Source organism: Rhineura floridana, chromosome 1 (genome assembly GCF_030035675.1).
Source record: "Rhineura floridana isolate rRhiFlo1 chromosome 1, rRhiFlo1.hap2, whole genome shotgun sequence".
Taxonomy (NCBI): domain Eukaryota; kingdom Metazoa; phylum Chordata; class Lepidosauria; order Squamata; family Rhineuridae; genus Rhineura; species Rhineura floridana.
This window is the reverse complement of record NC_084480.1, coordinates 156,896,270-156,909,678: the sequence shown is the minus strand read 5'-3', so window position 1 is coordinate 156,909,678 and position 13,409 is coordinate 156,896,270. Positions and strand designations below refer to the sequence as shown.

Sequence of the window (13,409 nt, the reverse complement as noted above, 5' to 3'; positions counted from 1 at the left end):
TCAGCTATGTACCAAGCCCTTGCTCGGTAGAATCACCTCTTGCAGGGATAGTTTCCATGCCCAGTAGGAAGACATTGATGCCTACCATGAAGATTCCTCCTTGTGGGGCATGCAGACATACAGAAGACCACACCCTCTTTTTCTTCATCCAGGTAGCTCTCATCCTGCTGCATAGCATTGAGCTGAATCTTCCTATCCAGTTCATAGAGTACCACCTCACCTTCAGCAAACGTGCCAGTCACTAACGTTGTTTCCCTTTTCCTCCTCCCATAGGCTGCCTCTTTCCTACTCTTTGTTGTGTTTTCATATATCTTTCTTTCTTTCTTTCTTTCTTTCTTCCTTTCTTCCTTTCTTTGATTGATTGATTGATTGATTGATTGATTGATTGATTAATTGATTAATTGATTGATTAATTAATTAATTAGTATCCTGCCCTTCCTCCCAGCAGGTGCCCAGGGTGGCAAACAAAGCGCTAGAAACACTTTAAAACATCATAAAAGCAGATCTTAAAATACATTAAAACAAAACAGCGTTAAAAACATTAAAAAAATTTTTTAAAGGATTAAAAACATTATTAAAAAACATATTAAGCAATTCTAACACAGACGCAGACTAGGATAGGTCTCAACTTAAGCGGCTTGTTGAAAGAGGAAAGTCTTCAAAAGGCGCCGAAAAGATAGCAGAGGTGGCACCTGCCTAATATTCAAAGGGAGGGAATTCCACAGTGTAGATGCTGCCACACTAAAGGTCCGTTTCCTATATTGTGCAGAACGAACCTCCTGCTAAGATGGTATCTGCAGGAGGCCCTCACCTGCAGAGCACAGTGATCAACTGGGTATATAAGGGGTAAGACGGTCTTTCAGGTATCCTGGTCCCAAGCTGTATAGGGCTTTGTACACCAAGACTAGAACCCTGAACTTGGCCCGGTAGCAAATGGGCAGCCAGTGAAATTCTTTCAGCAGTGGGGTGACATGTTGGCGATACCCTGCCCCAGTGAGCAGTCTCGCCACCGCATTTTGCACCAGCTGCAGCTTCCGGACCACCTCAAGGGCAGCCCCACACAGAGCGCATTACAGTAATCCAGCCTGGAGGTTATCAGTGCATGGACAACAGTGGTCAGGCTATCCCAGTCCAGAAACGGCTACAGCTGCCTCACCAGCTGAAGCTGGTAAAAGGCACTCCTAGCCACAGAGGTCACCTGGGCCTCTAGCAACAAAGATGGATTCAGGAGTACCCACAGACTACGGACCTGCTCTTTCAGAGGGAGTACAACCCCATCCAATGCAGGCAACTGACCAATTATCCGAACTCGGGAGCCACCAACCCACAGCGCCTCTGTCTTGCTAGGATTCAGAGTCAGTTTATTGACCCTTATCCAGCCCACCACAGAGTCCAGGCTTGCAAGTTCAGGGCTTGCACGGCCTCTCCCAATTCAGATGTTACGGAGAAATAGAGCTGGGTATCAACAGCATACTGCTGACACCTCGCCCGAAAGCCATCCTCTTTATGCAGTGGATGTTTCTCTTCTGCTGCAGCTTGGCCATTAACAGGAACTCAAGAGCCACTGCAGAGAGAGGTCAGCAATAGCCTTTCAGGCCATATGTTTCCTGCCTTCTAAACAAATGTGGGGGGGGGGGGATACCGCTTGGATACATCCTCACACCCACTGAGAAAATACTTTCATGGTAGTATCCAATGTTCCATTCTCTTTCGTACTACTTAGGTTGTTGGCAGTTCTGTTTTAGAATCATTAAGTCTGCAAGAGAGAAACAAGTAGTAGTTATCATTTTCTGTGCTCCAGACTTGGAAGGCCTAATTGTTAAAACTTGGAAGCAAGCATATTTCCACTGTCATCACTTGTCACTTATACAAAAATCATACAGGCAGAAATGGCATATTGTGGGACTTAAAGTATGTTCTAATACTTGCCTTGTGTAAATGCAGCAATACCTGTTGTCAAAACCAGCTGTTTGGAGAAAAAAATATACTTGCTCTAAACCTTAGGATTGCTGTGAATTGTACTTCACTTTTTGTGCATTAATGAATATGCAGTGTAGTACGGTGGTAAGCTGTGAATTGGAATGTGGCCAGTTCAAACCTTGCTTCTGTAATTTTCTGACTAGGTGATCTTCAATAAATCATTCCCTCTCTGCCCCAGTTCTGCAATATAGGGATGGTCATATTGACTAAAGGGTTGTAAGGATCTCTTTGAAATAATTTATATTGAACAATTTAAACCAGGTGTGGGGAACTAGATCAGCTGGCATACCAAATCCTTATCTTCCCACCCCACATGGGCCAGCTTTGATAGGTAGGTGGGCACACCTTGCAGGTGGCACTTGAAGATCAGCTGATTGTCAGTGCTTTCAAAGGAACACCCCACAGGAGCCATGCTTTTACCTACCCAGGTTGTAGGATATGTGGACATGGCTTAGCTGAAATGGGCTTACCGGAGGTTTCCCACGACCAGTTTAAACATTCTAACTGCTCAGTATTCAACCTAAAACAGGGTGATATATCCCATCACACTGGCAAGAGTTGGTGATGTGTGTTTCTCTCTTTTCCAGGAACGGTAGTGCTATCAGCCTCTCTGCTCCTCCAATTACAGCCTTGATCACCCCTGAGCCTGTGCGACACTGCCGAATCCCTGAGCTGCCTGTAGACGGGAATCTTCTGTTTGAGTTCTTCTTTTTCATTTACCTGCTGGTGGCCCTCTTTATTCAGTATATTAATATCTATAAGACTGTATGGTGGTATCCATACAACCATCCTGCCTCCTGCACATCACTGGTAAGTCCATGTTGCTGGCCACATGCCCTTCTGGCAATTTGTTAAGGGAAGTTTAATCACTGTGTCTCTGCACCTCAGTTCATTACCATGGTTTTAGAAAAGAAAATAGTTGCTGAGAGGAAAATGCAAGGTTATTTTTTGGAAATCACAGTTTTGAGTGGGTGAGTGGGGGTTAATTTGCACCTTGTTTAACTGGTATGCAGCCTTTCAAACTGAGGAAGCTTTCTATGGCAGTCCATAGAGCAGGGGTAACTAACCCTTTTCAGGCCAAGGCCATGCCAACCAACAGCCCTCCAGAGGATGTAACAGTGAGTGTGGCTGAAACAAAAGTGGGTGTGGTCAAATGTTTGTTACTCTCTTCTGTACATGTCGTTGTTGTCACGTGCCTTCAAGTCAATTTCAACTTATGGCGACCCTATGAATCAGCGACCTCCAATAGCATCTGTTATAAACCACCCTGTTCAGGTCTTGTAAGTTCAGGTCTGCGGCTTCCCTTATGGAATCAATCCATCTCTTGTTTGGCCTTCCTCTTTTTCTACTCCCTTCTGTTTTTCCCAGCATTATTGTCTTTTCTAGTGAATCATGTCTTCTTGTTATGTGTCCAAAGTATGATAACCTCAGTTTCATCATTTTAGCTTCTAGTGATAGTTCTGGTTTAATTTGTTCTGACACCCAATTATTTGTCTTTTTTGCAGTCCATGGTATCTGCAAAGCTCTCCTCCAACACCACATTTCAAATGAGTTGATTTTTATCTGCTTTTTTCACTGTCCAACTTTCTCATCCATACATAGAGATCGGGAATACCATGGTCTGAATTATCCTGACTTTAGTGTTCAGTGATACATCTTTGCATTTGAGGACCTTTTCTGGTTCTCTCACAGCTGCCCTACCCAGTCCTAGCCTTCTTCTGATTTCTTGACTATGGTCTCCATTTTGGTTAATGACTGTGCCGAGGTATTGATAATCCTTGACAAGTTCAATGTCCTCATTGTCAACTGTAAAGTTACATAAATCTTCTGTTGTCATTACATTAGTCTTCTTGATGTTCAGCTGTAGTCCTGCTTTTGTGCTTTCCTCTTTAACTTTCATCAGCATTCTTTAACTTTCATCAGCATAAAATGCACCCCTGTCTCACACCCTTTCTGATGGGGAACCAATCAGTTTCTCCATGTTCTGTCCTTACAGTAGCCTCTTGTGCAGAGTATAGGTTGCGCATCAGAACAATCAGATGCTGTGGCACCCCCATTTCTTTTAAAGCATTCCATAACTTTTCATGATCTACACAATCAAAGGCTTTCCTGTAATTGCTTCTGTACATATTTCTTTATAAATCCCTCCCCTTTGTAAATCACTTCATTAATTCACTTCAGCACACACGCACAGGCAGAACAAGTAAAGCATTTCTACTTTCTGCTTTTCTACTTTTCACCATTTGTAATACCATCACATCCTGCTTAAATTTCAGAAGCTGAGAAAAGGTCACTTGCTACAGATACCTAATTCAAGGAATGGCAAGTAATTTCAGAATGTTAGAATACTAGAACATAAGAACATAAGAAGAGCCTGCTGGATCAGGCCAGTGGCCCATCTAGTCCAGCATCCTGTTCTCACAGTGGCCAACCAGGTGCCTGGGGGAAGCCTGCAAGCAGGACCTGAGTGCAAGAACACTCTCCCCTCCTGAGGCTTCCGGCAACTGGTTTTCAGAAGCATGCTGCCTCTGACTAGGGTGGCAGAGCACAGCCATCATGGCTAGTAGCCATTGATAGCCCTGTCCTCCATGAATTTGTCTAATCTTCTTTTAAAGCCGTCCAAGCTGGTGGCCATTACTGCATCTTGTGGGAGCAAGTTCCATAGTTTAACTATGCGCTGAGTAAAGAAGTACTTCCTTTTGTCTGTCCTGAATCTTCCAACATTCAGCTTCTTTGAATGTCCACGAGTTCTAGTATTATGAGAGAGGGAGAAGAACTTTTCTCTATCCACTTTCTCAATGCCATGCGTAATTTTATACACTTCTATCATGTCTCCTCTGACCCGCCTTTTCTCTAAACTAAAAAGCCCCAAATGCTGCAACCTTTCCTCGTAAGGGAGTCGCTCCATCCCCTTGATCATTCTGGTTGCCCTCTTCTGAACCTTTTCCAACACTATAATATCCTTTTTGAGATGAGGCAACCAGAACTGTACACAGTATTCCAAATGCGGCCGCACCATAGATTTATACAACGGCATGATGATATCGGCTGTTTTATTTTCAATACCTTTCCTAATTATCGCTAGCATGGAATTTGCCTTTTTCACAGCTGCCGCACACTGGGTCGACATTTTCATCGTGCTGTCCACTACAACCCCGAGGTCTCTCTCCTGGTCGGTCACCGCCAGTTCAGACCCCATGAGCGTATATGTGAAATTAAGATTTTTTGCTCCAATATGCATAATTTTACACTTGTTTATATTGAATTGCATTTGCCATTTTTCTGCCCATTCACTCAGTTTGGAGAGGTCTTTTTGGAGCTCTTCGCAATCCCTTTTTGTTTTAACAACCCTGAACAATTTAGTGTCATCAGCAAACTTGGCCACTTGACTGCTCACTCCTAATTCTAGGTCATTAATGAACAAGTTGAAAAGTACAGGTCCCAATACCTATCCTTGAGGGACTCCACTTTCTACAGCCCTCCATTGGGAGAACTGTCCGTTTATTCCTACTCTCTGCTTTCTGCTTCTTAACCAATTTCTTATCCACAAGAGGACCTCTCCTCTTATTCCATGACTGCTAAGCTTCCTCAGAAGCCTTTGGTGAGGTACCTTGTCAAACGCTTTTTGAAAGTCTAAGTACACTATGTCCACTGGATCACCTCTATCTATATGCTTGTTGACACTCTCAAAGAATTCTAATAGGTTACTGAGACAGGACTTTCCCTTGCAGAAGCCATGCTGGCTCTGCTTCAGCAAGGCTTGTTCTTTTATGTGCTTACTTAATCTAGCTTTAATAATACTTTCTACCAGTTTTCCAGGGACAGAAGTTAAGCTAACTGGCCTGTAATTGCCGGGATCCCCTCTGGATCCCTTTTTGAAGATTGGCGTTACATTTGCCACTTTCCAGTCCTTTCCAGTCCTACCTTGGGAAGATCACCTCTCACCCCAGGAACATTCTGCTTCTGCAAATTTATTCTTTCCCCCATCTAACCATTTTAATGTCACTAAAACCACCCTGTTTTTCTGTCTCTCCACCTTTCTCTATCTCCCAACTCTCTCTTGCTCTGTCCTCCCCATCTGCTGAGACTGAAAGTGGGGAGAGAGATGCAGCTGCTGTGCTTCCCACAGCACTCCTCACGTTGGCACTCTGCTGGAGAGGGCACCGTTTTCCTCCCCTATCCCAGCCAAGAACGAAGGGTATGGAGAGAGAGAAGGAGATGCAGCCCCAGTGCTTCTGGCTAGAGGGGAACAGCAAGGGAAAGAACTGCGGGTTTTTCCAGTGCCACTTTTTTTTACTTTTTGAACCACTCCACCCCCCTCCTCCTTGCTTGCAACAAAAGCTTCTCTTCGCAAGGAAGGGAGGATGGACATATTATTCCAGGCTTCAACTAAAAGTTTTCTGCCCCTGCTCAACAGAGGGGAAATCACAGTAAGCACCTTTTAGCTCCCAATGTTGCTAGCCATGAGTAACTCTTATTTTCTTCTCCAGTTGCTGCAGAACCAGGTAGGGGTGCTCAGATGTGCTTGGGGAAACATCAGACCAGATTAAGAGTTCAGTGCAACCCGTCCCACTGCGTCCAGTAATTTACCTCCAGTTCTGCACCATACACTGGATTGAACATCTGCACTGGACTTTTTTGGATGAAATAAAGGGCTCTCCTGGGGAGATATACAAGTTTGCTTTTTGTGTGAAATGTATATAGCAAAAAGTGGAAGGAAGCATGAGTGAAAATCGTGCTAAAATATCTTTCTCATCAATAGGAGGTGGCCGGCTAACATAAGGGAAAAGCCCCGCTTCCAGGGCGGGGAGACTCTCCCTAATATTTGTGTCTTGGGGGGAAGCTCTCCCTTCAATCCCCTGAACTTCATGAGTTCAGACAGGTCTTGTATGTATGAACCTCATGCTACCTCAGGCAAAACAAAACTGAAATGCAAACCTATGGCATCTTATTACTTATTATTTAATCAGTTTATAGACCACTTAATATTAACAAATCTCTAAGCGGTTTGCAAAGTAAAACCTTAGACACAAGATTAAAATACAAATTTGACTTCGATAGAGGAAACCTTTTGATGAGCAGAGTGAAGATAGCTATTAAAGGGAAGAAGAATTGCTTCAGAAAATGGACCTCTTGTCCAAATGAGAATGAAAAGGAACACATACTTTGGATGTGAGTCGACAGTGAGGGATGCAAAAAATAAAATTGAGGAACACCTTGCTAAAAACATAAATATCAATAACAAAAATATTTTTAAATACACTAACAGCATGAGACCAGCTAGGGAGGTGGTTGGGCCTTTGGATGACAAGAGAGTCAAAGTGCTAAAGGATGAAAAGGAGATTGCAGGGAAGCTGAATGCATTGCATCAATCTACAAAGAGGAAGATGTAGGTAGGGCAGATCCCTGTACCTGAACCAACTTGAATGGCTTTAAAATTCATGGAGTGTAAGACTATCAGTGGCTACTAGTCATGATGGTTCTATTCTACTAATCTCGCCAAAGGCCTTCTCCCACTTAGCAGCCAGCAGATAGCTGGTGCAATGTGTTTGGACTGATGCTGCACAGGCTACTTCCCAGGCACTACTAAGAGTGCCAGTTGCTGAGATGGGCTTTCCCCACAGACTCCTAAGCTGTACAGTTCTAACAGTGGCATTGGAGATGGCTTTCCAGTAAATTCAAGGGTGCAAGGAGTGCAAAAATAGCCTGGTAGAAGGAAATTTAGATACCTGACACACTGGGCTGGGAGAGTGGGCCCCAAAAGAATACTGTCTCCTTTTTCCCTCATGAAGGGTGTGCAGCATTCAGACATTCCCCAACTCCCTTTATGGTGGAAGAGAATTTTCATCTGATTTTTTGTCAATTGGATTGGTAAAATCAGTATAGCAATTTTGCACCATAGGCTCTTAAGACAGCCAATTCAACATTTCCAGCACTCTTACCAGCCTATAGGGATCCTCATCATAACAAAACAAGGCCTATTCCTCCTAGGGAAGGAGAAAGGGAGATAGTAGTAATCGTCATGATTTGCTTGCACAAAAGTGACACGGTGGTTAGACTGTGTCCAAGCTTTATTGAACATTAGTTCTGATTTGTTTACAGGGTAGCAGTATGACAATGAGCTTTCAACCTGATTTGTTTGTGGGGAGTTTACATGTCTTTCTGTTGATCATTTGTTCATCCCACACTTTTCAATGCATCTCCTCATCCCCATTACTTACCAAAATGCAAAAAGTCTGATTCTTTTTTAAAGCGGATTTCTTGACTTTGGGTGACAGAGCAATAGAATTCCTTCTAAATGCACAAGCCTACAGTTCTGGTTTGTGCTTGAATCCCTCCTGCAAAATACTGGCAATCTGCAGGTAAATACCAAAACAATTCCTTTGCGCTTCCCGCTCAACGTCTCTCGGCCTCCTGGCTGTCACCCAGGACTCTACCCATCCACCCTGGCTCTCACCCAGGGCCCAACAAACACAAATCCATCCCCTAAAGTGTCATGCGAAAGAAGGTTCCCAGAGGATCCCAGAGCTAGCATGTTGGACAATTTTTGTAGGCCTGGCAACCATCTTGAAAGTTGGGTCTTTCCTGTCTCCCATGAATATGCTGAGTTCTTTGCTGAACATTCATAACAGAAGCCTGGGATTGTTGGAGCCAACCAGCATCTTGTGCTCAGGCTGCTTGCCTTCTGCTGAAAGCTGGACGAGAGCCTTTTGCTCTCCCCTGTCAGTTCTCCGCAAAGGCACTTCAGTCAGCTGAACCTCCTTCCACAAACACACCAGCACCACCCTCCAAAGGCCTTGAGAGAGACTCCTTGAAGAAGGAACACAGGAACATTATTGTTATTATTTATTATTATTGTTGTTATTATTATTACTATACCCCACCCTTCCTCCTAGTAGGAGCCCAGTGGGGCAAACAAAAGCAATAAAAATACTCTAAAACATCATAAAAACAGACTTTAAAATATATTACGTCCTTAAAAACATATTGAAACAAAACATCTTTAAAAACATCTTTTTTAAAAAAAAGCTTTAAAACATATTAAAAAGCAATTCAAACACAGACACAAACTGGGATAAGGTCTCTACTTAAAAGGCTTGTTGAAAGAGGTAGGTCTTCAGTAGGCGGCGAAAAGATAACAGAGATGGCACCTTCTAATATTTAAGGGGAGGGAATTGCAAAAGGTAGGTGCCACTACACTAAAGTCCGCTTCCTATATTGTCCTCTTGATAAGATGGTATCTACAGGAGGCCCTCACCTGCAGTGCATAGTGATTGACTGGGTATATAAGGGGTAAGACGGTCTTTCAGGTATCCTGGTCTCAAGCTGTATAGGGCTTTGTACCCCAAAACCAGAACCTTGAACTTAGCCTGGTAGCTAATAGGTAGCCAGTGCAATTATTTCAGCAGCGGGGTAACATGTTGACAAAACCCTGCCCCAGTGAGCAGTCTCGCTGCTGCATTTGGCACCAGCTGCAGCTTCTAGACCAACCTCAAGGGCAGCCCCACACAGAGCGCATTACAGTAATCCAGCCTGGAGGTTTCCAGTGCATGCCAAGGAAGGTTACCCATTTCATAGACTTGGTTCCATCGGCTTTCTGGCAGTCATCCTTCAGTTAGATGTCTGTTCCTTGGCCTCCAGCATGTTCACCAGAAGAAACCTATGGCTGTGGAACTGGAAGGTGGATGCTAAGTATAAGGCAAACTTAGCTACCATTCCTTTTTCTGTTAGTCACCTCTTTGGGAATCTACTGTAGGCAGTTTTGGAGAAAACCGAAGACACCAAAAAAGCTCCCCTCTTTTACTGAACAATGAGAACAAGACACCAGACACAAATACCAGAGAGAGGCGTTGTGCTCTGGAAGGGAGGTTTTCCCTCCATATTAGCTGGCATTCTCCCGTTGTCAAGAGAAACCTGAACAGCCACATCTTTTTTGTTCCTCTAAGAATTTCTGTCTGTCAAAGCAATCTTCCACAGATAGCAAGCCCAGACAAGAGTTACATCAGACATTTGGTCCCAAGCCTGCTCAGGCAAAAAGCCTAGTCATCTTCCTCTACCTGTTGACAAACCACCCAGGGGTCACCTCCTTGAGTTGGTGGCAATGTGGAAAAATTATACGGTTTCCCATGTTGGTTGCATACAATGCTCAAACATCACAGGTGAGAATAAGAAACAGGCACCATCAGGACAGAGATTATGTCACTGCCTATTTATCTTACCATGCATATTCATGCTGTAAACTTCATTCTGATCACATCCAGCCTTGCCACGTGAAAGGGAATGGCGTACTCCCTTTCTGTAGAGGAAGCCTAGTCTCTCCTTCCGCACATGTCTCTCTTCATCTCTCTCAAGAAGCTAGTTCTGGGCCAGAGAGCTTTGTAGCATGAGGGAATGCATACTACCAGTTTTACCAGCAGTTTCCAGTGTGTATCTTGACCCACTCCATGCGACTCCTGTAAAGGAGATCTGTAGGGTGCCCACTTGGTCTGTCATCCTTTCCTTTTACCAGGCATTATGAAAGACACTTCTTCCCCAAAGGCAGTCTTTGGGTGATGAGTTCTCAAGACAGCCCTACATTTGGGGATGGAAAGGGAGAGCATTTGGGAGGTTCCGGCCATGGGGTTCCTGTCCTGGGATGTACTGCTTTTCAGCATTCCTTAAACTAGCTGCCTTCCTCCTCTAAGGGGAGAAATGGATATTCTGTACTTGCCTGTAAATTTTTGTCCTACTCAAGGGAAGGAGGGCAGCTAGGTCTGCCCTCAACATGCCGTCTTTTGTGGGTTATTACCTATAGAGCTAATGGAGTGATAATACTGCATTCCAAATGGCTCCCTCTTTACCCAGTCTCCTTACTTTGTGACTCATCCTGATCTGGTCATCTTCTTGCTTACATCCGCCCCCCCCCACCTCTGTTTTCTGTCAAAGGAGTGAGACTGTTATCAGTGCAGTAGAATATGTGCCTTAAGTATTTGGCCATTTTTCTCTCTACCTAATATCTGCATGTACGTTGCTGTAGTGTCTGGAGATTGAGGGGAGAGGTTTCTCCCCTACATGCAAAGATTGGAGACTGGGTTCCCAACCCCAGAAGAGGAAGGGCCTTTCCCCTATGCTAGCTACCCTCTTTCCCTTAAAAAAACAGAAATTCACAGGTAAGTACAGAATGTCTGTTTCTAGGTTTTCCTTTCTAAGTGGTACTTGTAAATACATTTGCCTTCCCAAGCTGCTTCTATGTAGTGAATCTGTCCCCTTCTCTTCCCTCTTTGTCTGGCAGACTTGGAGTGATTCACAGTGTGTCCTGGTTCTCCTTTATAGGAATTTCCATGCTTCTGCTATGTCAGCTCATCAGTTCCTGCCTTTCTGGCCTGTCCTTCACCCTGGTGAATACGCTATTCTTTTCTCCTTTAGAACTTTCACCTCATTGATTACCATCTGGCAGCATTTATCACAGTGATGCTGGTGCGGAGGCTGGTATGGGCCCTCATCTCTGAGGTAATGTTCTGATTAACTCCCCAAATTAATGATTCAGAAGTTTTGAATAAACTCAGTATAGTGTTTTAACTCCTTTTTCCTTGCCATGCATGAAAACCTAAATGTTCTGTCAATCACCCACCTTGGTCAAGTATGCTGTCATCTTAATGTAGTTTAAGGCAACAGCTGCCATATCAGCTGTAAAGAAAAGCAATAGGGCAGCAAGATTTGTTAGGAACAAACAATTTTAACAAACAGCAGATTGGCCCAGGTCTAATGCACTAGTGGCAGAGTAACTGAGGTTCCTATAGCTATAGCAGCACAACAGGCAGAGATTATGTGAACAGTAGTACTACATTTGAAACAAGATTGACAGTGTGAGTAGAGGTTGCAACCTATTAGTGTTGACCAAAGGAGAAATTGTGAGATTAACAGGCCAGGAAGTAGGGTGGAATTCATTGGCGAGATATCCCCAGAGTACCACTTTGAAAGTCCATTGCGCATAGGCCTTTTTGAAGAAGCATGCATGGCATCCCAAATCCAAGCCTTTCATGACTTTTTATGAGATTTTGGGTCGGAAAGAGTTGGGAGCTCTGGCTTTCCAAAATGCTGCTTTTAATTATACTTTTCATTATTAAACTCTCATTTTAATCACATTTTACACAATAGAATAACAATATAATAATTGTTTACTGACATATTCTTTTGTTTGCTCCATTTAATTTTTCTTTTTTTTAGCCTGTGATAAGTGAACCTCCGTGCATGCCCCCCTGACACGCAGATGTACAAGTCTGCACCAGTAATAATTTATGTGAATGGGATTTATGGTTAGCACACTGAATTTGGGTCAGTATAGTTTGGCCTGAGCTGTTCCTAGAGCTCTGATATGCATCTTTCCTTTCCAAAACTTGCTGCAAGGATCTCCACTAACTCTAGATACAGATAACAGCCACGAACACATGCAGCAGCCTGGCAAGGCACTGGAAACTGTGAGAAAGGTAATTCCCATGGATCCCAACATCCCAGAATGTGATCTGTGGGAATTACTTTTCCGGTGATCCTAAATGCTGCTGCGTACATTCATGCCCTCTAGATGTTGGACTACAACTCCCATCATCCCTGACCATTGGCCATGCTAGCTGGGGCTGATGGGTGATGTAGGCCAACAACATCTGGAGAGCAACACATTGGCTATCCCTATTCTAGAGTCTTGCCACCATATAAGTTTGGAAAAGGGAAGTGGTTGGCGAGATCTGTTTTTGGTTGGCCCCATCCTTTGGAGGGGTCTGACTTCAGTCTTAAATGGATCGCAGAGGACAGTCCTCAGAAATCCAGTGTCTGACATATTCACACATAACCCGTTTTTTGGGGTCCCATCGTATCACAATTTTTCACTGTTTAAACCAGGGGTAGCCACCCTTTTGCCCTCTGGATGTTTTCAGCTCCAACTCTCATCAGCCCCAGTCAGCATGGCCAATGGCCAGAGTTGATGGGAGTTGTAGTCCACATTACCACATTGACTATCCCTTGATTACATAAACAATAAAAAGCAAAATTTGTTCTTTACTGGAGGTAGGATTGCACTGTTTTCTGTCTATAGTGAGGAAGCACTCATTCTTTGTTACAGACTTTGTTCTACATCTCAGAGTGATGCCATTTTTTCCCTCAGTCTCTCACTTATTTCTGAGAGAATGCAAACTAATATTTGTAAGCTTGCCTCACCAATACCTGTAGGATACCAATTAATTCATATAGTATTACTTGCTTTCAGTAATTCCCCCTCCCCCAAGATTCTAAGCATTCAGTACTAATTTGTTCAGCAAAGAAATAAAAATAAACTTTGGCTTTGAGAGTGACCCTGTGCCCCGTGTGGGGAAGGTAGATCAAGCTGCTTCTTGCTGAGAACCTGAACATTTTGGAATATCTTATCACATATGGAAAGAGAGATGGTGGAGCTGATG

At 43.7% G+C, this 13,409-nt stretch overlaps 1 protein-coding gene across 3 annotated transcripts in view; it reads left to right on the top strand.

The window, feature by feature from the left end:
- Nucleotides 1-13,409, top strand: part of TMEM39A (transmembrane protein 39A) — a 44,517-nt gene that overhangs the window by 21,080 nt on the left and 10,028 nt on the right. For 2 of the 3 annotated variants that reach the window (XM_061638999.1, XM_061639010.1), the window contains exons 3-4: nucleotides 2,568-2,790; nucleotides 11,386-11,469. In XM_061638999.1, coding sequence (XP_061494983.1) covers nucleotides 2,568-2,790; nucleotides 11,386-11,469 — 307 coding nt within the window. The remainder of the gene's footprint in view (nucleotides 1-2,567; nucleotides 2,791-11,385; nucleotides 11,470-13,409) is intronic. The other variant, XM_061639019.1, reaches the window with a different exon arrangement.